The sequence below is a fragment of the Littorina saxatilis genome, linkage group LG8, assembly GCF_037325665.1.
Source record: "Littorina saxatilis isolate snail1 linkage group LG8, US_GU_Lsax_2.0, whole genome shotgun sequence".
NCBI classification, from domain to species: Eukaryota; Metazoa; Mollusca; class Gastropoda; order Littorinimorpha; family Littorinidae; genus Littorina; species Littorina saxatilis.
The window spans coordinates 27,031,866-27,056,648 of NC_090252.1; the positions used below are offsets into that span (position 1 = coordinate 27,031,866).

General features: G+C 42.9%; 3 protein-coding genes across 4 annotated transcripts in view; 2 read left to right on the top strand and 1 right to left on the bottom strand.

Moving 5' to 3' along the window:
• Nucleotides 1–661: 661 nt before the first annotated feature.
• On the top strand, nt 662–16,379 carry LOC138973182 (uncharacterized). Of its 2 annotated transcripts, XM_070345871.1 has the most exons (3): nt 8,872–9,335; nt 12,183–12,587; nt 15,548–16,379. In XM_070345871.1, the coding sequence occupies exons 2-3, from the start codon at nt 12,539–12,541 to the stop codon at nt 15,979–15,981; spliced, it is 483 nt and encodes a 160-aa protein (XP_070201972.1). In that variant the 5' UTR covers nt 8,872–9,335; nt 12,183–12,538; the 3' UTR covers nt 15,982–16,379. The 2 variants fall into 2 exon arrangements, with proteins under 2 accessions (XP_070201973.1, XP_070201972.1); XM_070345872.1 differs by lacking the exons at nt 8,872–9,335; nt 12,183–12,587 and adding an exon at nt 662–796.
• Nucleotides 16,380–17,133: 754 nt separating this feature from the next.
• On the top strand, nt 17,134–21,449 carry LOC138973181 (uncharacterized). The gene is made up of 7 exons (XM_070345870.1): nt 17,134–17,515; nt 18,346–18,521; nt 18,872–19,099; nt 19,559–19,794; nt 20,310–20,461; nt 20,723–20,830; nt 21,152–21,449. The coding sequence occupies exons 1-7, from the start codon at nt 17,376–17,378 to the stop codon at nt 21,366–21,368; spliced, it is 1,257 nt and encodes a 418-aa protein (XP_070201971.1). The 5' UTR covers nt 17,134–17,375; the 3' UTR covers nt 21,369–21,449.
• Nucleotides 21,450–21,763: 314 nt separating this feature from the next.
• LOC138973183 (hemicentin-1-like) overlaps nt 21,764–24,783 on the bottom strand; it is a 33,621-nt gene continuing 30,601 nt past the window's right edge. The window contains exon 5 of the mRNA XM_070345874.1: nt 21,764–23,329. Within this exon, the coding sequence (XP_070201975.1) occupies nt 23,269–23,329 (61 nt within the window). The 3' untranslated portion in view covers nt 21,764–23,268. The remainder of the gene's footprint in view (nt 23,330–24,783) is intronic.

A 24,783-nucleotide genomic window follows, 5' to 3' on the forward strand; every position in this document is an offset into this window, starting at 1 on the left:
ATCTTTTTCAGTAGCCCACTTCCCCGTCATCAAATCAAAATAGCTGCAACTTACACGCACCAATACACTTATTCACCCACTTGACATACTTTCGGGCTTCCTATTTTCAAACTTCTAACTGTACTGACTTTGTTTTGATGATAAAAGACTTCTTTTGTGTTTTAACAATGTTTGTCTAACAAGCTGTCAATTTATTATTCAAATTTTAAAAGTTATGCTTGGCGCCATAACGAAGCGTCCGATTCACACCCTTCTGTCCACGCAAACTAAATTCTTTGAAAAATGCTCGCTCTCTATGGAGGGCACCTAGAGTGTTCTCTAGCGGTAAGTGTTTGTACTGTGTGTAAATGCCTGACAGTGTCCGTGGCTAGAAACGGATGGTTTACGGGAGGAGGAGTGTGCCTATTCATATGTTGGCTTGTCAGATTCTTATTTTCTTCGGCCATTTGCATAAGGCATAACTACACTGGCGTGTCTCTGCGGTAAGTTTATAATACATATATATATTAAAAAATGAAAATGTGATTTTACAGGCGCCGGGATAATTATGAACGTAAAGCATTTGGTGGCTGAGAGACCGATGACTAACTGAACGAGGCGAGTGTATTGATTAAAAGATTCACTTTTCGCACACACCATATGACAGCAACCACTTGGAACCCGCAATAAAGTTGTACATTGTTTTTTTCACCAGGCTGCAGCATTAGATAGGGTAGGCCCAATGTTCTCCCACCTCTCGCCTGGCGTGGAATCAGCTGGACCGCTACTCTACATGCCTTTACGCTGTCCCTTTTAGGTAAGTCAGCACATACACAAAGATCGACTTCAACATTATTTCATCGCAGTCATTTGCCAATGCAACTTTATTTATGCTTACTACATCAAAGAGGCTGGTGTTGTTGTTGTTGTGTTGCGTGTGTGTTTTGTGTGTGTGTGCTGCAGACATAAAATACCATCACGCAAATGTACATTTGCCAAAGAGGAAAATGAAGCCGTCAAGGATGCACTCTTTTTGCGATGTGCGACAAAACCGATGAGTTTTGTAACAGTGATTTTTTCTGAAAGTTCAAGAAGTTCTTAGGCATAAATAACAAATAAAATAAGGTTTAACGTGCTTATTTTTAAGATAACGACTACAATTTGAGTACGGGGTATCATACTTTGTCAAATACTACTGTACTGGTACTACTGAAGAAACTTCTAAGATTCTACTGAAAATACGTAAACAAATCAACATTCAACTAATCACACACGAAGAACACTGATAGAGGAAAAGAACAGAACACAAAACACAAATACTTGACTGGTTAATTGAAAAAAACAATTGTGTACCCAATTTAGAAGTTAAATGTCAGGCATGAAACACAAACGAACATGAAATTAAACGTGTAAAAATGACAAGCAATTTCTGCAACTTGTCACATCCAAGCTTACGATAAACCACGATACAAAATATGAATATTCCTAGGCATTAATACGCTGGTATTTGAAATGTGGTGCTTCTACTTAATTACTACCCCTTCCTCCTACATTTGGACAGAAAACATGCTCATAGTCTACCCCTGAGAAAAGGTTTAAAAAACCCGACATGACAGTTTTTAAATAAGAAATTTAATGTACGAGGCTTACGTAAGTTCAATGATTGCTTTGGAGAGAAATAAAAAGAAAGAAGGCGTTATGCGTTATGAAATAATGTATGACATTTGGAATATATAGTAGCAGATTTTTGTTCAGGAATCACCACTGAATAAATGTGTAAAATCGAAAAAACAAACAACAGATTTAAGCTTAATAACCAGATTTTGATAAGTACTTTATCAATGCTGTAGATCTATCTTTATTCTAATTCTACTTCCTGTTCTCAGGGGTAGATTCCAGCCTTCAGTCTCCTTTTAAAGGCACATACTTGATTCAATCTTATCAGATTAAAGGCACAGTAAGCCTCTCGTAAACCATCACAGATACTGTCAGGCTTTTACACACAGTACAAACACCATTTCATTTAAACACTCACCGCTTGAGAACATTCTAGGTGCCCTCCGTAAAGAGCGAGCAATTTTCAAAGAATTTATTTTTGCGTGGTTTATCTTACCTCTGAGCCATCGTCAACCCGTGTAATCCAGTTTCCCTTTTTTTTCACAATAATTATTTAGCCGCCAGTTTGTCATTTCAATGCAAATCTCTGTAAGCTGATCTGCAATAGCACGTTATTGTGTACCTTTGAATCTGAAATGCAACATTGAAACGGCTGTTAACGGCTGTGGCGGTTAACGGTTCAGAGGAACTGGCGCCAGGCAGCGTCGTCTGCTACGAGAACCACGACCTTGCGTGACCCTGCTTCCTGGCTATCTTTTTTTTAAACTTTCAAAACTTCGTATTGTTCTGATCTTGTCTTGATAAAAAAAAGATTTCTTCTATGATTTAAGAATGTTTGTGTAACAAGCTGTCAATTTATTATTTAGATTTCAAAAGTTAGGTCAGAAGCGCAAAAAGCACCGTCCGATTGTCTGATAGACAATCCGCAAAATTAATTCTTTGAAAATTGCTAGCTCTTTACGTAGGGCACCTAGGATGTTCCCGTTCGGTGAGCGTTCATATGGAAGGGTGTTTGTACTGTGTGTAAAAGCCTGACAGTATCTGTGATGGTTTACGGGAGGCTTACTGTGCCTTTAACATTTTTATTGAGACATTTCCTCCATTTCGATTTTTGTTTTACGTACTTGTCAGGGCCGGATCTGGGGGGGGGGGGGGGGGGGGTCCTGGGTTCCGGAACCCTCCCCCCTGGAGGATGTACCTCTCAGAGAAAAGAAAAAAAAATATGTGGACTTTTTAAGCTCTTCCCCCAACTCCCTTAGTTTATTTGGTCTTCTAAAACTATTTCAAATTATGAACAACATCAAGTCGACAACAGCCTGCCCTCCCCGTTATAATTCCATCATCATAGGCCACAAGTCAAGTCACACGCTACACTATCACTAGTATTAATAGTATCAGAGAACCGATTGCAACAAGATATCATCTGCGCTATCGGGGAACCGATGTTTCGGAAAGGGACTGTACTGCACACTGTGAGATCATTGAGTGCTCGCCCCTATACCTTTCCCACTTCCGCGTGTTTTGTTACTGTTGAAAATGTGTAATTTTGATTCCCAGTTGCAAGGAAAGACCAAAAAATGACCTCACAAATGCAAAATTTTCTCGGCTTCTGGGAGGCTATACCCCCCAGACCCCCCAGCGGGGCGTTGCCCCTGCACCCCACCCGGGGGCCTCGACTGACGGCCCCTGGACCCCCCCCCCCCCCCCCCCCTCAAACGAACTTGGTCCGGCCCTGCTTGTCTACGTTATATGTGAAGTAACTGATCAAAAAATACGGAAATATAGGCAAACGAGTGTAAAATATCCGAGAAGACGAAGTTACATCGTCTTAGTCGTATTATATGTCATCCTGATTTGCTTCTTACTTTGGTCGTGTGTCGTTCTTTTGTTGGTTGGCCATAGATCCTGTAGAGGGGCTTGCTACATTCTCTCTGGGTTGGCTGATCAGACAATGAACCGTCGATTACCTTTATTGTTTGTTTGTTTGTGTATGTGGGTATGTGCGTGTGTGTGCGCGCGCTTCAGTTTCTACTTGTCTTTAGCTTTCAGTTTTGTTTGCCAACTCAGATTTCAGCTGGACGTGAATCGCCCTGTCGTCCAGGCACCGATCCATGTTTGTTGTTTCTTTCTTTAGTGAACATTCGCTCACGGAAAACCTCATGTATTCTCATTTTCCACACATTTCCTAGCGAGCAGATTGGCGCCGGGGATAAGAACTTCAGTATTCAAACACTGTTAGGTCCCGAGTCGTGGGTTCGAATCCCACTCAGGTCAATATGGCTGAGTAAGTGTTTGTTTCTCGACCAGAATGAAAACGGTGGTTCTAGTCCTGTGCCAGCTAGTGAGTGTGTGTGTGTGGTGGGGGGGCCGGGTTTCAGAGTGTATGTGGAGTGAAGGGTGGATCCAGACCGCCTAAAGACCAGTGCCAGACATGTGTCAGAGTAATAGATGTTGGTGCCAGAGCGAGAATGCTTCATTTTTAAAACCAGAACATTTGTGTGGCAGAAGAGGCCATTATAATTGTACAATGCTCGTTTCCATCTGCCACTCGGATTGAAATATTACCGTGTGGGCGGGACTCTGTCGACTTGAAAAAGCAGTTCCGGCGAGCATTATGTGCCATATTTTCAAACATAGCCAGTCTGGGCGCATGCCACCTCTGAGCTGATGTGCACGAGAAAGTTACCATCCGGGTAAGGATTAGCCGCGGTTTCAGATTGGTTGAATTTGAGATTTCTTTGGGATTTCAACCAATCTGTCTCTGCGGCTGGTGCCCACCCAGTTGGTAACTTTCTCCTGCACATCACCATTGGTCTCTTTACTCCAGTTACAGTCGTGACCGTAGGCACGCACCATTTGTCAGCCTACTCCCCCAGCCCCTGCCCGCCCACAGTATACATATAGAGGGGAAGTACTTGGCAAGGCCCAAGAGTTTTGATTGGGCCCGAGGTTTTGGTCAAACAGCTCAGGTCCGGTTCAATTATTTGTGCACAAAAAACTGCCAGTCCCATGTCTGGCTATCTGAAAAACATGTCATTTCCGATATATGCAATGTCCGGTGTCACGAACTGAAACCTCTTCTGAACAATCCTTCTCATTGCGCCAATCTTGGACTTAAAAAATGCGACCCTTTGACCGAACGAACCATGGGTTAGGGTTAGGGTTAGGATTAGCGTTAGGATTAGCGTTAGGATTAAGGTGAGGGTTAGGGTTAGGGTTAGGTTGTTCACGACCTGATTAATCTCCCCATGTTAGCGCATACGCATTGACCGCAATGAGAAGGATTGTTCAGGCAGAGTTTTCAGTTCGTGACACCGGGACTGCTTGTCGGCTACCCCCTGCATAATATATTATATAGCTAATGTTTGTGCTAGGCGCGAACATTGGGCTATAAGTGGCTAGTGATTACGACGATATAGCTAGGTAGAACGTAAGTGCCTACAAAAACAACTGCCTGGTATTTGTGTGTCAAACTTGCACCTCAAGTTTTTATGCATACATGCATTATGTTGCACAGGTAGCTAAAGTGGTGCTGAGAGACAGAATCATCTACAGCGTGAATGATGCAATTGCTCGCTATATGATAAGTATAAGTTACAGCTCCGTCCATCCATGGTATCGCCTGATATTTTGTCGAGACTGGGTCAATGAATATGATGACGTCACTCGAGGCTCTGCTGAGAGTGACGTCATTATATTCTTTCACCCCGTCGAGACAAAATATCACGCGATACCATGGATGGACGTAGCTGTAACGTATATATGGCATGACCAAAGTAAAGAGAATTTGTCATGGGATGTGGAAACAAATCATTGGAAATTCACCATGGGCAATCAACCCAAGCCTAGAAGTTGTAGAACTATATTTTGTTTCAGTCTTGGCAAGGCCAGTTTTGTCCAGTTCCGGAAAAGACATCATGAATTCATTCACCCTGCTGCCGAGACGAAAAAAAACAATTCCATGGATGAAAACGTATAAGCTTATATCCCGTGACCCATCAAAGCTAAATTTTGTTTTGAAATGTCTTCACAACGTACAGATAACTTATAACGACATAATCGCCTTCACAAGACAGGAAAAACGCACACTTTGTTTTTCGTCTGCTACAAATCTAGTCTTGTTGGTTGACGGAGAGAATAAAGCTTCAATCGTACCTTCATCAACAGGAATAAATGCTCAATCCGCTGTCAGTTCGCAACTGAACCTTGTTTTTTTTTCTTTAACTTTTTGGTTAACATTGAAACGGCAATCCAAAAGAGTGTTTCAGCTGTTTCAAGACACAGGCTTAGCTCCTTGTTTTGAGTTGCTTTTCAGTCTAAAATGACACCGGAAGCGAACACATTGTCGCGTATACTGTCGTCACAAAAAGACGTCATGACAAAGTTACACGCAAAGCGAAAGAGACTTTGACGTCATTTACTTTTATTCGGAATTTTCCGTCTGTTACTAGCTTTTCAGTGAAGACCTGACGTGAGTAAGCTTACCCAAAACGTCTTTGTTCTCTATTCACATTGCAGCTGTGAAATAATCAGTCTTGTGTCTCGGTCGTGTAGGTACAGAGTTTGCTTCTGCAATCATTGTGTTCGTGTTGATGACGGCTTCATAAGACAAATCAGCGAATCTATCGTGAGGAAGACGTTTATGTACAAATCACCGAACCCAACCCATTTTGTGTGTGCATTTTTCTGAAGAATAAACTGCATGTGGTTAATTTCATTCGTTTAATGCTTGTCGAAACGAGCCATAAGGCTTTAGAATAAAAGATTTCACGCATTGCTTGGCCATCTGATCACAGATGAGGTCGCAGTTTGTAGGTTGAATCTATGAATCGGCCAGAGATAGATCTGCATTTCTGGTACGACCTTCCAGATTATCAACAGCGGGTTCATGGTCGGAATCAAGAGGTCAAATTTGCGTGGCTCCCAATCATTTCATAAAAGATTTCCATTTTCTTGTTTCTGCGGCTGCGCAAGTTATTTTGCCTAGGTCATGGCCGAACTTTAGGCCTACGGAGAAATATCGCTGGATATTTTCTCCCTAGATTAACAGAGACAAAGAAGGGAAGTCATGCTGTATTATTCGATATAAGTTAGACAATAATCACATTCAATTTCTTTTATCAAGACAGATACGCACTTAAAGTTAGTGAGACAGACAGACAGACAGACAGAAGCAGACAGACAGACAGACAGACAAATAAGAAAAGGTACATCTTGATTTGTCGAGGGTTATGAAATAAGCACTTTCGTACTTGTTTGCATCCAGCACCCACCCTAACTTACTATAACTTTTTATGACAAGCAACACATTTTACGAGGGTTGTGGTATAAGCATTAGAGACGAGCTTTTTTTCAACCTGCCCTCGCTCAGAGAGGGACTTGTCTAATCTTATAATTACACGGACATTGAGAGAGAGAGAGAGAGAGAGAGAGAGAGAGAGAGAGAGAGAGAGAGAGAGAGAGAGAGAGAGAGAGAGAGAGAGAGAGAGAGAGAGAGAGAGAGAGAGAGAGAGAGAGAGAGAGAGAGACAATGACAAATCTTTATTTTTCGAGGGTGACAAGAATAAGCATAGATATGCTTTTTTGCATCTGGCCCTCGCCCTAAAGAGGGACTAACCTATTTTACTACAACTATGACTAGGGGAGAAAAAAGAGAGAAAAAAAGTGGTTACATAAAAACATCATTAATGGTAGAACATATATGTTTATGTACATGAAGAGGTTATGTATTCTGAAAAGTTTCAAAGCAATCCACCAAGTCATTGCTATAGTACAGCGCTTTTTGTTATGACACCCCTAAAAATGATGCAAAAAGTCCCGTTTTTGACGGCTCTTGCGATCGACACCTGCATCATTAGGAATAGCATGGCACACGACATACGCAAGCTAGTTAAACAAATCAACCTGTTCAAGGTAGATAATTGATTTGACTTTCTTCTCGTATTTAAATGTTGCAAAGTTTTGCCTATTGTGATTTTTGGTCTATTTTTAATTGGGCCCTTCCGTTTTTGTCTGGTCGATTTTGAGGGTACCCTTATTTGAGCGGCGGTCACGTGATCCCTGTAAAAGATGTCTTGAATCCTGATAGTCAAGTGAACGCCCTCAACTGGCATATAAAGTTTTAATGAAGTTACACGGGAATTAATGCTTTAATTTGGGTGCGAAATTTGTTGCAATAATTTGGCCACACACACACACAAACACACACACACACACAGAGAAGCCGTATATATATATCTATATCTATAAATATATAGAGATAGATGACAGTGTATTTTTCGCGTGGCTATAAATTGATTCGACCTTTTCACTTTTACAGTAAGGACAACTTACGGGTGCAATGAAAGCGTTCTGGACAGTGCAGTGACATTCTAAAAATAGTAACGTAGTAACGGGAATATGGATTGACGCCACACGAAGGAAGGGAGATAAACGCTGAAAACACTGGAGAAGATAAGGAAGAGTTACTGGGAATGGATACAGAGAAAAACCAAAATCGGTTCAGCGCTGCGCGCGGAGAGCACGTGTTGAAATATCTCATCGAGCAGGTTGTGTCCGGGGTCTACCTGAATATGCCCACCAAATTTGAAACAGATCCATCGAGAACCTTGGGCGAGCATCGCGGACACACACACACACACACACACACACACACACACACACACACACAGACAGACACAAATCGTATATATATATATATAGATGTGCTCACAGGGGTTCGTGTATCAGAGATACAAAAAACAATCAACTTGTCTACTGGCAGCTGTCCAATCTAATGAAGTGGAACAGGAAATTCACACCGACCGTCGACCCCAGTAAAACAAGCCTTGTTAGCCCCGCTCTCTCACTTGGCTTTCGCCTCATATTCATCAAGAATTGATCCCGTGATATATTGCCTGTTATTGTGCCGCTGCCCATAGGGTTGTAAAGGGCTATATCCAACATCCCGTGATGCATAATTTGACTCCAGTCGACAGCTTGGCCGCATTGTGCTCAGCGCAGCGTATCCTTTGCACTGTTGTGACAAATTGAAACGAGCGATGTTCCCCCGCTGCTGGGTGGCTGATAGAAACACAGATTTCCCTGCCTGACAAAGCGATGAGTAATGATTTTGTCCGCCAAAGTGTATCCGTGCTGCTTCTGGCTTTGTTGAGGGCAGTGCACTGTGGTAAAAGCGTGAGCCTGGGACGCAGCTTCAGCTAAACGTGCTTAGCCTACTTTGTTTGTTTCAGGTAGGCTGGGAATTAGCGGAGTGTTATAACAACAAAGAGAAACGACTATTTCCACTTGAAAACTATCACAGATATTTAGATTGATAGTAGTGCAACACACGTGTTGGGAAAGTGCTTTGGAACTAGAACAAAAACAACGGTTGAAATTTAACGCTTGGTCTCTACAACATTTTCTGAAGTCGAAGTCTACTCTTCATCCAACTTCCAAAAATAAAAATAATTAAAAAATAAATACGGTAGATAATTCAAACGCCTCAAATACAGCAGCCTTCCACCATTACAGCAAGATTATTGGACATATTATGCAATACCTGAAGTCGTGAAAAAGGAACTTCTATACATGCGGACGAAATCTTTTCTTTCAAATCACGGAACACTGACTGAGACGTACGTTTTTTGCTGAAAAGACACGAGGGCATTTCACATGTCAATCTGTTGCACGAATAATATGACTGGCACCTTTTATTAGTTCTAGCTTATTACTCTAGTGTGACAGCTGCTCAGTGGGTAGGTCGTAGTGCTTTTTTATTATTATTATTATTATTATTATTGAAGTTATTGAGACATCATAGTGTGCTAAGAGATTTATAGAGCAAATCGAGAAAATGAATTATTGAACGAAGCGTGTAGCGCTTAGTTCAATAATTATTTTCAAGATTTGCTCTATAAATCTCTTAGCGCACTGTGATTGTTTCAATAACGATATTGTCAGTAACTACAAGAGATCAGAACGTTTGACAAGGCACATTTTTCTGCAGGCTAATATACTGTTCAAAAAAAGAAACGCATAGTTGCTACTTGCCAAATTTGTTTTATTTTTCGAAAAAATTAACAGAAAATCCAATATTTAGATTATTTGTTTGAAATTTGGTATGGACACAGTTGAATGCACACACAGTTCATTTGCATCTTCAAATCAATCAGTCAATCAATACGATTGGGTGCCGAGGCTGTCAAGTCAGTAGGGGGTGTGACTGCCTTGAGCAGCAACAACTGCCCGGCACCTTCTGGGCATGGACTGGATCAGATGCCGGATATCTTGCTGTGGGATGGTGTCCCACTCCTCCTGAAGTGCCTGCAATAGATCGCGGTGATTTGCCGGCGCTTCTTCTCGCCTGCGCACACGTCTGTCCAATTCATCCCAGAGGTGTTCTATCGGGTTCATGTCTGGCGACATGGATGGCCAGGGAAGCACCTGGACATGGTGGTCGGTGAGGAACTGGGTGGTGAGTCGTGCTGTGTGCGGGTGAGCGTTGTCCTGCTGGAATATGGCATCCTGGTCAGCCAGAAGAGGAAGGGCGTGTGGGCGCAGAATTTCCTCCACGTATCGCTGGGCAGTTTTGCGCCCTTGGACGTGCACCAGGGTGCTCCTTCCAGCGGTATTGATCGCCCCCCACACCATGACGCCTCCACCACCATGAACGGGTGCCTCATCCACACAGTTGGGCGCGTAACGTTCGTTTACTCTCCTGTAGACCCTCCTCCGACCATCATGTCGCTGGAGCAGGAAGTAGGACTCGTCGCTGAACCACACGTGTCTCCAGTGATTCCGGACGGTCCAGCGAAGGTGCTGGTTGCCCCACTGCACTCGGTTCTGGCGATGGCGGCGGGTGAGGACAGCTCCTCTGTGAGGTCTGCGAGCTCTCAAACCAGCTTCATGCAGGCGGTTCCGCACGGTCTGGTCCGATAATCGGTGTGGCCCGGGGAGAGCCTGGACAGAAGATGAGGCCGACAGGAAACGATTCCGGAGGTGGCGGAGCCGTATGAAGCGGTCGTGAGCAGCAGTTGTCGCCCTTGGTCTTCCCGCTCGTGGCAAGTCAGCAACGGAGCCAGTGGCTTGAAACCTGACCCACAGTCTACTGATGGTGCTCTGGGACACGTGGAAGTGCCTGGCGATTGCACTTTGACTTTGGCCTGCTTGTAAACGACCCAATGCAATTTGGCGGTCTTCTCTGCTCAATCGGGCCATCTTTCGTCGCTGAATTGTCGTCTGATTTCTTTGTGGCGAACAATCCGCTTTTATGGGTTTTGGAAGACATGGTGAGAGCTCAATATTCCCCGAGTTTCACGAGATTACACTGAAGCATGACGAGTGGTCATGCCAAATGAGCAATTTTGACATTGTAGCCACTGATAACGCATGCGTCACGTGCAGAGCTCACTTGTGGCAATGGACGAAAGGTCGACGACCAGATAAACATTTTCTGCAGTTTGGTGGATATCCTTGTAGCCATATAACTAAATTAACCAAATATTACAAGCTATGCGTTTCTTTTTTTGAACAGTATATATAACTGTGTGGACAGGTCGAGTTAGATCTACTTTTGTGTGTGTGCCGGGATTGCCATGTCTGTTTTATCGATTAGCCACCAACAGTATGCCTAATGTACCCGTAAGCATACAGTTTCAGTTTTATGTTCAGTTAATTATTGGTAGCGGGACACCCACAAGATCTTCCACTCGCTCTCAATAATTGAACAACCCCCAAGCAACTGAGTGACGTCCCCTGATGTCAAAGTGACACGATCGTTCGCTCATTCGCAAAAAATAAAGTTGGCATGTTATTTCGTGTAATGTATCTGCATTCAGCTGGGAGGCTGGTGCTATGATTACACGGTAAGACTGTTTTGAAGGCTTGACGTTTTCTGTTTTCATCGTTGTTCTGAAATATGCGAAAACCGTTCTTTTCAGTACTGAACTGCGGGGAATTTTAGGGTCAAGCATCATTTGGTAATGTTGAGACGATAAGCTACATGTCACTAACACGGAGGATGAGAAGAATCTTCTCGTAACACTGAATAGGCTGCCTGGGTTTGTTCACTCTTGGAGTGCACTAACAGTTTTAAGCGTATTGCCATTAGCCAATCAACTGTTTCAAATCAGTCATGTGACACCAGTAGGCCTACTTACTGACAATTATAATTATCATTTTATTATAATCACAAACATAGATAGCAGTATTGTTGGGTATGAAAACAGAAGGTAAACTTGGGTGATGATAACGAGTGGTATGTTTGTCACCCTGTGTCAGTTCTCACCTATACTGCTGATGTGAGAACAGCTGACAGATATGTCGGTGTGCTTTGTGATCACGAGCACACTTGCTCTGTGTTATATTTACTGTTGGCACTGATATTCACAGCCGTCAGCCCAAAGGTTATAAAAATGCTGTGAGTTTCAGGAACTGAGATTTCAGTGGAGTTGGACATGTAAAAACAAAGTAAACTTTGTTAATGATAACGAGTCAATGCAACAACTGTACATATTTCTCATTGCATTATTCAGCAAGAGCGCGGACAAATGAAATGGGGTTTAAGAAATACATCTTTAACGCGAGGTTGCTTTCCACTGCAGTAAGCTCCTTACTGTGTGAAACACAACACGCCGAGCACCAAACCAACTTTATAAGGCGCTGTGAAGAACCCGTCATTGTTGATATCTGTTTCACACAGTGCGCAATAAAGTGCGAGAGCCACTAATTAGGCGTAAGGAAGTGGACGGCTCATTATTGAGTGACATCTGAGGGAACAAGAGTCCAGGGTCAAAGTCGCTATTACTTTGTGTGTCATCGCCGCCAGCGCGTGCCTGTGAATACGCCAATATAGCGTTCATAACTGACATTGCCTCTCGCCCGGCACCATACTGCACACGAGATATTCCGAGGGAGAAAGCTTTCACTTTCACGTGAGATTTGTGTTAACGTTTCCATCATGAAGCTGCTTCAGTTGATCTGCAGAAAAGACAAACATGACGATGAAGGTTGGTTTCATTACTTTAGAGTTGTGTTGAAACTTATCATGACCCCCCCCCCCCCCTCCTTTTTGTTTTCTTCCCATATTTTTTTTCAGCGTTTGTGAGGATTCAAAGGTGGTGAGGGTCGTCATCATCATCACCATCTTTGAAATTATCATATTGAAAAACGCACGATTTACAAAACTGAAAAGTTAAATGATTATAAAAAAAAAATTTCAAGTTTGGGAAGACGCTTAAGCGTGCTTTTTTAATCGATAAACAATAAAATTATATAACACACTTGGTATCTGTATGTTTAACTGTACATTAATCTGTGGCACAGCAAATTTAACATTAACTTTTGGCGCGAATTCTTACAATACATAAATGGACAAGAATGTATTAATCAATGCTGTTGTGTCTGCGGTGTCAAAATTTGCGACATCAACATAATCATGTATCCACACACACACATACATACGCATATACACATATACTTAAACATTTTCATTTACAAAATACTCAAACGTCTCAACCCTAATTCGCAATTAAACATTACATTTAAATCAATAGGCCTACCATATCTAAACTTACTGACACACATTTTTGCTATCAACAAAATGTGATTTATAATTTTGTTTGTTGGGGTATGCATTCTTGGTAAATAACCAAACAATACATCCTGTTCTGTTAATATAACATTTTCTTTCGTATTAACAAAAATACATCTAATAACATGTTCCAAATGTTTCTACATTTCCAAAAAAAGTGTTCAATATAATCTATTTCGTTACAAAGACTACACAAATTATTTTCTTTCAACTTCATCTTGTGGAGTAAAATATTTGTGGGGTAAATATTATGTAATAATTTCCATTGAAGCAACTTTAATCTTTCCTCGCTTGTACATTTAGTTGCCAAGAGCCAATATTTCTCGTCAATGGACATATTATATTTATGTAACCAAAATTGTACAGAACATGGTGCGCTTGCTTTTGCTAACGCGGAACTGTTTGGAGGAAGGTTTTTTTTAACAGGTCTTGTAGACAGGGCCCAGATTCGTCGCTCGCGTTTCCGTTAGCCGTGTCCTCTCGCAGCGCACGCGCGCGGAGGGCCGCGTGCAAAGCATTATACTCAAGAAGCCGTGTGGCGCTATAACCAACAGTGGTACAAATCTGTTCATACGGGACAATATTATCGTTTATCCATAAATATATCACGTACAACATTCACATCAGCTTTAATCCAATTTTTAAAAAACACAAAACATTCTTTTTGAAAACAATACCTGCATTATTCCACAAACATTGATCGATAAATCGTTCTTTTTCTACAAAAAACAAATGTCTATTCAGTCTCAATCCATTTTTTTTAAACATATTGCCAAAATTTCGATTTTATTCTAATCAGGACTACAAACTGTCTCGGGGTTGATTGAAAACAACACAGACGACTTCCTAGAGCGTCATAATAATGTCTTGGAAATAATTTCCAATTTTGAAAATCTGTTTGCTGTAGCCTAGCTGCCCAGCATAACAAAAAGGATGTCTGCATATCATGCATACTTATCATGTTAATACCACCCATTTCTAATTTATCACACAAAACTGTTCGTTTAACTTTTTCAAATGCTTTAGTGTTTGAATACTTACGTTTCCAAATTTGTGTTAGAGTTGTGTTGAAACTTATCATGACCTCCCCCCCCCCCCCCTTTTTTTTTCTTCACATATATTTTTCAGCGATTGTGAGGATTAAAAGGTGGTGAGGGTCGTCATCATCATCACCATATTTGAAATTATCATATTGAAAAACGCACGATTTACAAAACTGAAAAGTTAAATGATTATACATATATGGTTTTAACACACTCGCACGAAGAGAGAGAGAGAGAGAGAGAGAGAGAGAGAGAGAGAGAGAGAGAGAGAGAGAGAGAGAGAGAGAGAGAGAGAGAGAGAGAGAGAGAGAGAGAGAGAGAGAGAGAGAGAGAGAAAGAGATCAAATCAAATCAAATCAGATTTTATTTTACGATAGTTGTGGCATAAGCATTACAAACGAGCGTTTTTTCATCCATCCCTCGCCAAGAGAGGGACTACTCTAATCACATGAATGAGAGAGAGAGAGAGAGAGAGAGAGAGAGAGAGAGAGAGTGACAGAGACGGAGAGACAGAGAGACAGACAGAGATATACAGAGACAGACAGAGGGAGACAGAGAGAGAGAGGGACACAGAGAGAGATAGAGGGGACAGAGAGAGAGAGAGAGAGAGAGAGAGAGAGAGAGAGAGAGAGAGAGAGAGAGAGAGAGAGAGAGAGAGAGAGAGAGACTCTGAGAGATAGACACAGAGAGACAGACAGAGCGAGAGACAGAGAGAGTGTTAGAGAGAAACAGAGAGACAGACAGAGAGACAAACAGACAGAGCAGTCCCTATTCATATCCCCAGATGGAAATCAAGAGTCCCAGTTTGAAATCACTTTCAACTTCCCTTCTAGTGTGTGTGTGTGTGTGTGTGTGTGTGTGTGTGTGTGTGTGTGTGTGTGTGTGTGTGTGTCTGTGTGTGTGTGTGTGTGAGTGTGTGTGTGTGTGTTAGTGTGTGTGTGTGTGTGTGTGTGTGTGTGTGTGTGCGGGAGTACGTATGTGTGGGCATATAATCATTTTCAACTTTCCGTCATGATTTTAACGCGAGAGAAATGCATATAATGAACTATGGTCTCAGTCAATGCCTCCGTTTCTCTTTAATCTTTTCCGGTTCTGTGTGTGTGTGTGTGTGTGTGTGTGTGTGTGTGTGTGTGTGTGTAAAGACTTCGTAGCTCAATATTCATTTCATGAATGTGCTTTCGTCTGATCTTCATCATTCTTCATATTACCTGCTATAAATTCAGGCATTTCGAGTGCTGACGATGCGGTCCCTATCTACGGCAGTCATTTGAGGCTATGGGGTTTGTTTTCCTCCTTAAAGCAATGCTAATACTGTCACTTTTCTTCCTCCTAGATTCCAAACGAGATATGGACAAGGCGCCGCGGTTCATCCCGACGAGCCAGTCACCGCTGGACCTCGTCCTTCTTCTGGACAAGGTCAACCAGCGACTCAAGGTCAAGGAGGCCGTCATCCTGGATCTCCATGGCAACGTACTGCACGCCACGCCCAGCTGGCCACTGCTGTTGGACGACGGCCACAAGATGGCCAAAGTGCTGAGCGTGGCCCCCACCCCGGGCCTATGGAAGGTCTTCATCTTCGGCCAGGACTTCCACTGCTTCCACTGCGACAGTGACCAGACTGTGCTCGGCACCTCCGCCACCAAGGTCATGGCCGCTCACATGACCCGGAAGCATATTGTGGTGGGCCTGGCGTCTGAGCGGGACCCCGGTTCGTGTCTGTACGAGATGAAGTTGGTGTGGTCCGAGCTTGAAGCCCGCGGTCTTTGACCTGTGCTGTACGAGATGAAGTTGGTGTGGTCCGAGCTTGAAGCCCGCGGTCTTTGACCTGTGCTGGCCTCACGGGCACAGGGAGACAACGCTCCCAGACAACATTGACAGTCTATGCAAAAAAACATGGGACGATCGATATGGCTGGTTGGGCTTATTGACCCTTCCAACAGCCCCCCTCGCCCCCTCTCCATACGTTGGGATTGCACTGAACTCATGTGTTGGTGTTACACTGAACTCATAAGCTGGTATTATATTGAACTCATATGTTGGGATTAGACTGAACTCATATGTTGGGGGGTGTGTGTGTTTGTGTGTGTGTGTGTGTGTGTGTGTGTGTTAAATGGTCGTGATTCGATTGAGGGCGAGTGACTCAAATATGAGAGAGACACGGAGGGTGGGGGTGGGGGGGGGGGGGATGGATGCGGGGGGTCGGTGAGTTGGAGACAAAAGGAAGTTTCCTGTACACGATCGTAATGTAAAACAATGAAGTTTGAATTGTTGCAACACAGAATATAACTTATGTGTTACGCGTTATTTAAAAGTAGTTTGGACTGACATTCATTGCTCACCGTGGCAGCATGGCAGCTTGGCAGCTGGCCCTTGAATATTTCCTTGTATTTTGCGTGTGTCTGTGCTTACCCACTAAATCCAAGGGTGGGTTGATAAATAAATTCATTTTTATGCAACACATCTTGTGTTTTTGAACCTTTTCTTTCGGAACAGAAAAGAACACAAATATAACAACACACGCTCACACACACACACACACATACACACACACACACACACACACACACACACACACACACACACACACGCGGACACACACGCACATATACACATATACACCGTCACGCACGAAAGGCACACACACACACACACACAAACACACACACACACACACACACACACGCACGCACGCACATACACACACATACATATACACGCACGAAAGGCACACACACACAAACACACACACACACGCACACACAAACACACACACACACTACTATCTTACATACTAACACAGGGTATTCCTAATGTTTTCCTGTCTCAAGATAAGCCGCAGAAGATGTGGAGTAAGTAATTGTTAAGAACGTAAGCTTACATTTTTGCATTCGTTCGAAACGTGCCCCTATACCGGTACTTCTTAACATTGATGCTTATCAGTCTTTGCCAACTTGTGGCCCAGAGTGGGGCCTGTGTCAGCCAGTAACAGGGTTAAGAGAAAGGTGAGCAGGAACATTTAAAACTGTGAACAGAGTTAAATCAGCGAGCATTTCTGTGGCACTGTTTGACCGAGACAAGCAGGAACTGTGACTGTGTGTATGCTGTATACAGGCTGCACACGATCATAACCGCTTTTAGAGAATTCCCACCCCGACAGTGATATGGAATTAATTGCAAGATCAGGTCTATTTGTGGGTGTGCTCTTGCTGAATATTGTGACACCGCCATGTTGCGGACTGCCCACTTTGATCGGTCAGTTCAATGTGGCCAAGCCTGCCTTCACCGCTCTCTATCCCTACAGGTAAGGCCATTGAAAGGTCAGTTAGGTTACCCTGACCTATTGTATTTCTGAATTCCTTGAGATAATGCTTTTAAAACAATGACTCATTCTCCGAATAACTCAGGCAATTAATCAATCAAGTAATCAAACAATCCATCAATCGGGGACCGTGTCATTGTCTCATTCACTGACTCAAGCAACAATTTAATTTTGTTGTTGATATTTCAACTAATCAATCAATCAATCGATCAATCAATCAAAACAGTCGGTGGCCGTTGTGACGTTTTCATCTTTCGCCGTGTTGATATTTCGCTTCTCGGCCTCGTTGATCTAGTATAAACTCTACACTGAACAAAAAAACACCCTTCGATAATACTGATGAGCGACCTTGTGTACCTTACATTCATGGGGCCAAATTTGTCCAACCAATTTGTTTTATTTAACTTAGAAATTTGATTCATCCTAAAATGTTTCCTTCTTACTCAAGGGACGTAACCACTCAGTACACGTTTTCGAAGAATTCGATTTTGGGGTTGAAATCTATTAAATTTTACCACCAATTTTCTTCACATGCAAGAAACTGACATGCTTTTCGTCCTTAAATAATTTCACTTCTTAATTTTACCAGGAAACAACATTTCAGTCTTGAGTATATGTCGAGGGGGAAATATGTACACAGGCGAAAGATGAAATCGTGACACCGTTCCTGAGGCAGTGGAAATTGGTCCTTGAACTTCACGGTTGGTAAGACAAAGTTAGTCAATATTCACATCAAAGCAACTAATTTTCCTTTTTTCCTCCTCTGCCTCCTTCTCCTACTCCTTTTCCGTCGTGTTCTTGTGTATATGTAGCAGCGGCAATGGGTCAGACCTGCTGATCTCCAACTTCGCGGCCAACCCGTTCGAGGGCGACGCCGTGTTCCGCGTGGCTAACGTGGAGAGTTACCTCCCTGGGAACGTGTTCGCCATCACCCCTGACGTCATGTCGCACAGCGTTGTGTGGCCAAACCAGATTTCTGGTGTGCCTGGTGAGAACACTGACCATTTCTCGTCGAGTTTCAAGTTGAGTTTTATCAAGAAATGGTGAAACAAAACTATCTTCGCTGAACGTGTTCCTCACCATGGCCCCAATTCTCCTTCTCTCTATCATCGGGCAATCTCTGTGCTTATTATAGACATAACATGGAACACTTTGAATTTGGACAACGTATTTTTAATGTTTTCTTCATCGCTTGAAAGAGAGCCATTACATTTTTTCTTAATTGTAATCTGAATATTTGTTCAGTTTGATTCATTAGTGCGTGTGGATCCACAGCAATAGAAGACATTTGAGTAAGCAAAATGTAAGTGACGTTTGTTTGTTTGTTTGTTTTCGAAGAATCCATATTCAAGAAACGGCTGGTGGCGGTTCCTGGCGGATTCCTCGTTCCGCTGAAAACGGAAGGGGCCGTTACTCTGTTGGACCCGTCGCTTAGCGCCCCTGAAAACGCCGTGGTGCTGACCGACAGCACAGAGAAATGGTTCTACCATCTCGTTCTGTGGAGAGACATGGACCAAGATGGCGATGCCGATGTCCTCACGTGCAGAGCTCAAAAACCCATCATAGGTACATACCTAGCACAGGGTGAACATGCCCAATCTTCCCAAAAGAGAGAGAGAGAGAGAGAGAGAGAGATGGGAGGGAGTAAGAGAATGAGCGGGGGGGGGGGGGGGGGGGGGGGGGGGAGAGAAAGAGAGCGATAGTTAAGAAGCGAAAAAAGCTAGGTCACCTAGGTTACTTATACACATGTTTTTGTGTCCTAGCTTGTCAGTGATCAAAGTAAGAAGTGGTTTTGAATAGTGCACGTTATACACTCTTTTCGTCAAGTGTTTTTTTCAAATTTTCTTTAGTCTAAAAAATAACTGAACTTCTTATTCTTAGACTAAAGAAATACACGTTCAGAGCTGTTAAGGGACAGAATTTAACAGGGTTATCCAGAGTGTTACTCTACATAGATACCATCTTCCGAAAGCCTGCATTTCGTCAAGTGCTGCTTTTTAGATTCTGTATCTTTTGCGTGTAAAGGTTCATCGAAAGGAGAACTTCTGTGGTTAGAGAACCCTGGTTCTACGCAGAAGCAAACGGGTCCATGGAAAAGTCACGTGATTGGAGAAGGCCCGGATATATTCTTTGATGAGGCTAAGCTGGTCATCCCACCATCCAGCAGTCCATTGGACGCCATTTTCATTGCGCAATTCTTCAAACCCGCTCTGCGAGTGTTCTGGGTGAACAACACCGGGAACTGGTCACAAACAAATCAAGTAGGTCACGTGAAGTTTCTAGTTCATATCAAAAGTATTGATATCTTGTAGGCTACCTAGGTTTTGTGTTTAGATGGCAACTACAGTAAAATAAGGGCTTTGAGGTGAACTTTCCGCATGCAGGAGTTTTTTTCTCTTTTGTAATGATCAAGAGGAACCATAGTGTGCATTAACATAGAACAAGTTTTTGTAGGCCTACTTCCCACTTGGAATTAGTCTTTTTTTGGTCAGTAGAAGTAAAAGTAAAAGTGGGGAAAGTAAAGATTTCCCGCTTTGACCAGTAACAGTGTGTGCGAGTGATGTCATGTGTATGACTTCATAAATCATGTCTGCTCCAATTACAACAGAGACAGTCAGTAATTTGATATCTAGACCGGTTATTTATGAAAGCGTTGTACGACTTTCTCGTGCATTTCTGTTCTTGTAGATTTACATCGCGGCAAACCAGACACAAGCATTGACTTTGCGTGTATTGTTTCAGTTTTTCAGATAATGTCTATTTTATATTATTGCAGATTTTCCATCGTGACATAGACACAAGCATTGGTCCTGTGTTTGATGTCAAAGTGTGTGATGTCAACTTGGACGGCCGGAATGACCTTCTAGTGACCACAAATGACGCAAAGAATGGAAGCGTCTTGGTCTACGAAATCCCAGATGACTTCAGGTTACCAATTAAAAAATAAAAAAAAAGAGAGAGAGAGAGAGAGAGAGAGAGAGAGAGTGTGTGTGTGTGTGTGTGTGTGTGTGTGTGTGTGTGTGTGTGTGTGTGTGTGTGTGTGTGTGAATTTCTACTTATCTAGCCAGTCCCTATCGACAATATATTTGTGCCATCATTATAACTTCTTTGAGACTTTCATCTCTTGAAGACGTTGCATTTGCTGGCTCTGTAGCATACAACACTTTTTCGCGCTGCGTGTGTTTGCAGGACAGGCGAGTACAAACGCCATCTCCTGGCCTCAGGCTTCAGCAGCCGGTCAGGGCAGGTGGGGAAAGGTGCCCCTGGCGCCGCCCAGCTCTTCCATCCCTCCACGCAGTGAGTGTTGGCTTGCCGTGTATATTTTGTGGAATCTGTCATAGCTTCGCCGTTGAATCACGAGAACTTTCAAGTGGACCTTCACTTGACATAGTTGCTATGGCTAGATAATTACAAGAAGTTTTGTTCTCCTCATTCCCATTTGTATATGAAATGTACATATGTGCTGAGTACGCGCAATGTGGCTTTTGTGCGCGTGCATGCGTGTGTATGTGTTTGTGTGTGTGAGGGGGGGGGGGCTTTGGTGCGTCAGGTATGATGAAGGAAAATGCACATAACTATGCTTGTTAAAAATAAACCTCTATCTGTTCATCGTCCCAGGGGCAACACGACCAGACCGTCCATCGTTCTGTCCGGAGACGATGGCGGCCAGGCGTTTGTCTTCACCCCAAGGTCACAGGTCAAGGACGACTGGAACTACACCGTGACCCCATTCTTGGACGTTGGAAGCGGGACGGTCGGAGGGATATCTATTGGTGGGGACTATATGTTCGTTCCCAGCTACAACCAGAACAAAATGTATGTGTATCGGCTTTGAAAATATTTGTGTATCGCTGTGCCCAGTCTTATTGGACGATATAGGCTCGGGGTATATAAATAAAGTTCATTGTTAAATCCATGGATTCGTGAGTTGGTGTACTATTCTGTCTCGCACACTGTCCTTGTCTTAAAATGAATGGTGTTAACACAGTTGTCTGATATGTGTGATATGAACACACACACACACACACACACACACACACTCACACACACACACACACACTCTCCCCCGCCCCTCGTTCTCTATCTCTGATCTCGTGTACACATCATATGCTTATTATGAGTGCAAATAGTTTCTGTAACACAGACGTCAATGTAAAAACACAAAAAGCACCCAACCACCACTATCACCACCACCACCAAAATAAGGAAGTCGACGACGGAGCAATAGTATATTATGAACTCGTTTATTTTATTAAAATATGGATGCTGAACAGACAAAGAATGATTCATACCTCATTGTAGTTTATTCTTTTTGTCTCAGCACTCTATTCCATCGAAAACTTCTCATTCTTGCATGTGTACCTTTTCATTGCTTTGAAGCAATAACAGTAATATTGTTGATACGTTTCAAGGGAACCATGCAGGAGCTGTATGATTTGTTTCCTGTCACAATGTTTGAGATAAAAATCAATCAAAACAACAACAACAAACAACAAACAAACGATGGGTGGGCGCACAGCACGAAGAAGAATGAGGAGTAAACACATACCTGGAACACTTCCAATTTGCACAAACAACAAACAAACGATGGGTGGGCGCACAGCACGAAGAAGAATGAGGAGTAAACACATACCTGGAACATTTCCAATTTGCACAAACAACAAACAAAACCGTGTTGAATTATTCTAGTATCAATGCGCGTCCGGCAGTGTGTGAAGCATCAGGTCCTTCTTGAACAAATAGAAGGAATGAATTGTAATTATTGTTTGTTATTACAGTTATGCCTCTGTGTTAAAACCTACTAACACCTGAGAAATTCACGTCTTAAGAGAGGGGGTCTCATATTAGAGGTTAATTTAGTTACACAGTGAAGAAAACATAAAAAAGGTCTTATATAGAAAGTCTTATAATGGGGGGTCTTACAAGAGACGTCCCACAGTATAAGGCTATACTGGGCATGCCGGGCTGACAGGTTTGGGCCAGAGAGTTAGATAATACATGATCAAGACAATAGATAATTCGGGTAAATCCGAAGTGGATCTGTTGTTCACAGTGAGCTGGCATGATACATACACATCTGAAAGTCCACTTACAGATTGTGCACTGTGCGGTTAGAACGGCGAACGTGTCAAGACAGGACATATTCATCAGCGTGACTGCTGTTACTAATTTAACGTGTCCAAAAATATATGAAAATGAGAATATATTTTTGCTAACCTATTTGAAAGGATTATGAGAAAAATAAGAGTATGAAATCTAAACAAAGAAGTGACTGTGGTAAGATGAACAAAGTTAAAAAACAAAGGAATAAACTGTACTCACCAATACAAGAACGAGACAAGACGGTACGAATTTTCGCTTATGGAAGCTTCATCAGGAAAAACAAGAACACAAAAGACAACAAAAAGCAGACGCAACACGGAACGAACAAGGTTTGAAAGAAAATGGAGGGGAAACACGCAAAAAAAGAGTATGAATACAAAATTATGTACAACGGGTCATCCAACCAGCTCACAGGTGCTCACAATTTCTATTTGTATTAGACAGGTTGTAAGAAAAGGCGTGACCTCTAAACTTCTGAAATAAACTTCCATCATCATCGTCATCATCATCATCATCACAGAACGTTGCAAAAGCTGCGAAAGTTGGGTTGAAACACAATATGTATCAAACTATGGTAGCATTTTAATGTACCAAGATACACGTCACAATATACTCTCTTCACAATATGTCTGTCAGTAGAGAGTGGCCGTTTCGGACCCGACGCTGTTCGATCCAAAAACAACATCCTCTTTTCTTAGTGTGATAGGGTGGAGTGGAAGGGGGGGAATAGGCCAGGAAGCATAAATGAGACGCCAAGACAGAGGTTGCGATAACGTGACTTTTACTTAACGTACACCAGAAGCAAACACCAGAAAGTTAACACCAGAAAGTTAACACCAGAAAGTTAACACCAGAAAGTTAACACCAGAAAGTTAACACCAGAAAGTTAACACCAGAAAGTTAACACCAGAAAGCAGTGTAGATTCTCCCCAGTGAGCACACTCAGTGAAACGTAAACACAAGAGCACAGGTATCGGAATCTAACACCACAAGTCGACTGATTACAACTTCGCGACAAATTTGGTCAGCACTTCGACCGTTCACGTCAACCGACACAATCGAGCAGCACACAGCTCAGTATATCACAAATCGTGTTCTCTCCTCTAGCCTAAATACTCAGTCTTTTAAAGGCTGGTCACTTCTGATAGCCAATAGGAAGAATACCTAGGTGTCAGGCAACGGGGGGTGTCGTCTTAAAATTGCCTGCCCAATGAAAGGGATCGTTACCAAGGCATGAAGCCGGGTCGGTGTCAAGCACAGGAAATATTACGCACACCGGATAAGGCTCATTATATTACAACCAGTTACAAAGAAGGGGGAGAGGGGTAAGAGACTAAAACCTCTTCTATGATATACCCTGTCAAAAGAAATGACACCCACTTGACAAAACGCCGTCCAACGATACCCAGACAGTCCGGCGGCACATTACATAACGACCACCTAAATCTGGGATAAGAGGTTAGAAATGCATCCGGTCAAGAGTCTACCCTACGATAGTAGACACACAATAATCCTCGCTGGAGACACAACTTGGGTCAGGGGAAGATAATAGACAGGGGAGGCAACTGGGTCGGGCTGGGGATAATTACACAAAAAGACTGTGTACGCCACTTGACTACATCCCCCCCAGCTCTATACCAACTGCGTCCTCGCAGGTACAGCGCCTCGGGAATAGCTGAAAATGACATCTATAAATCAAACACAAGTTCACCCAAGTGAAACAACAAATAAAATCAGAAACAGTCACGGATGACACTCACAGTCACCCAACCCATTCATACAAGACACAATACAACAGGCAATCAATACTCATAGTGTACACACAGTCTCTTAGCAGAACACGAACAGTCTCACAAATGACACATTGCCCACATGACAGCAGCACATTGTTTTCCTGACTGTTCACTATAGACGGATGGCGGGGTTATGACAGCGGCACACTTATTATATTACACACAAGTCCGTCTGTTCAAAATAAATAAAATCAAGTTAATCCCATGACTGCTCAGAACGACGACAATCTCTGCCGTATACGCTGTGAGCGGCGCACAGGCACAGCAGCTGGAGGAGGAACCAGAGGTTCTGGGTCTCTAGCCAGAGGCTGGTCTGGGACTCGCAGTACTAGCACTGGAAGCTCCTGGGCCCGA

What these genes read in the sequence shown, in the direction of transcription:
- LOC138973182 (XM_070345871.1), top strand. Translation starts at nt 12,539, where the DNA reads ATGAAGCTGCTTCAGTTGATCTGCAGAAAAGACAAACATGACGATGAA. An exon ending in AGACAAACATGACGATGAAG is followed by an intron (nt 12,588 to 15,547) that starts GTTGGTTTCATT and finishes TCTTCCTCCTAG; the next exon opens with ATTCCAAACGAGATATGGAC.
- LOC138973181 (XM_070345870.1), top strand. Translation starts at nt 17,376, where the DNA reads ATGGAATTAATTGCAAGATCAGGTCTATTTGTGGGTGTGCTCTTGCTG. An exon ending in CCAGATTTCTGGTGTGCCTG is followed by an intron (nt 18,522 to 18,871) that starts GTGAGAACACTG and finishes TTGTTTTCGAAG; the next exon opens with AATCCATATTCAAGAAACGG. An exon ending in ACTGGTCACAAACAAATCAA is followed by an intron (nt 19,795 to 20,309) that starts GTAGGTCACGTG and finishes ATATTATTGCAG; the next exon opens with ATTTTCCATCGTGACATAGA.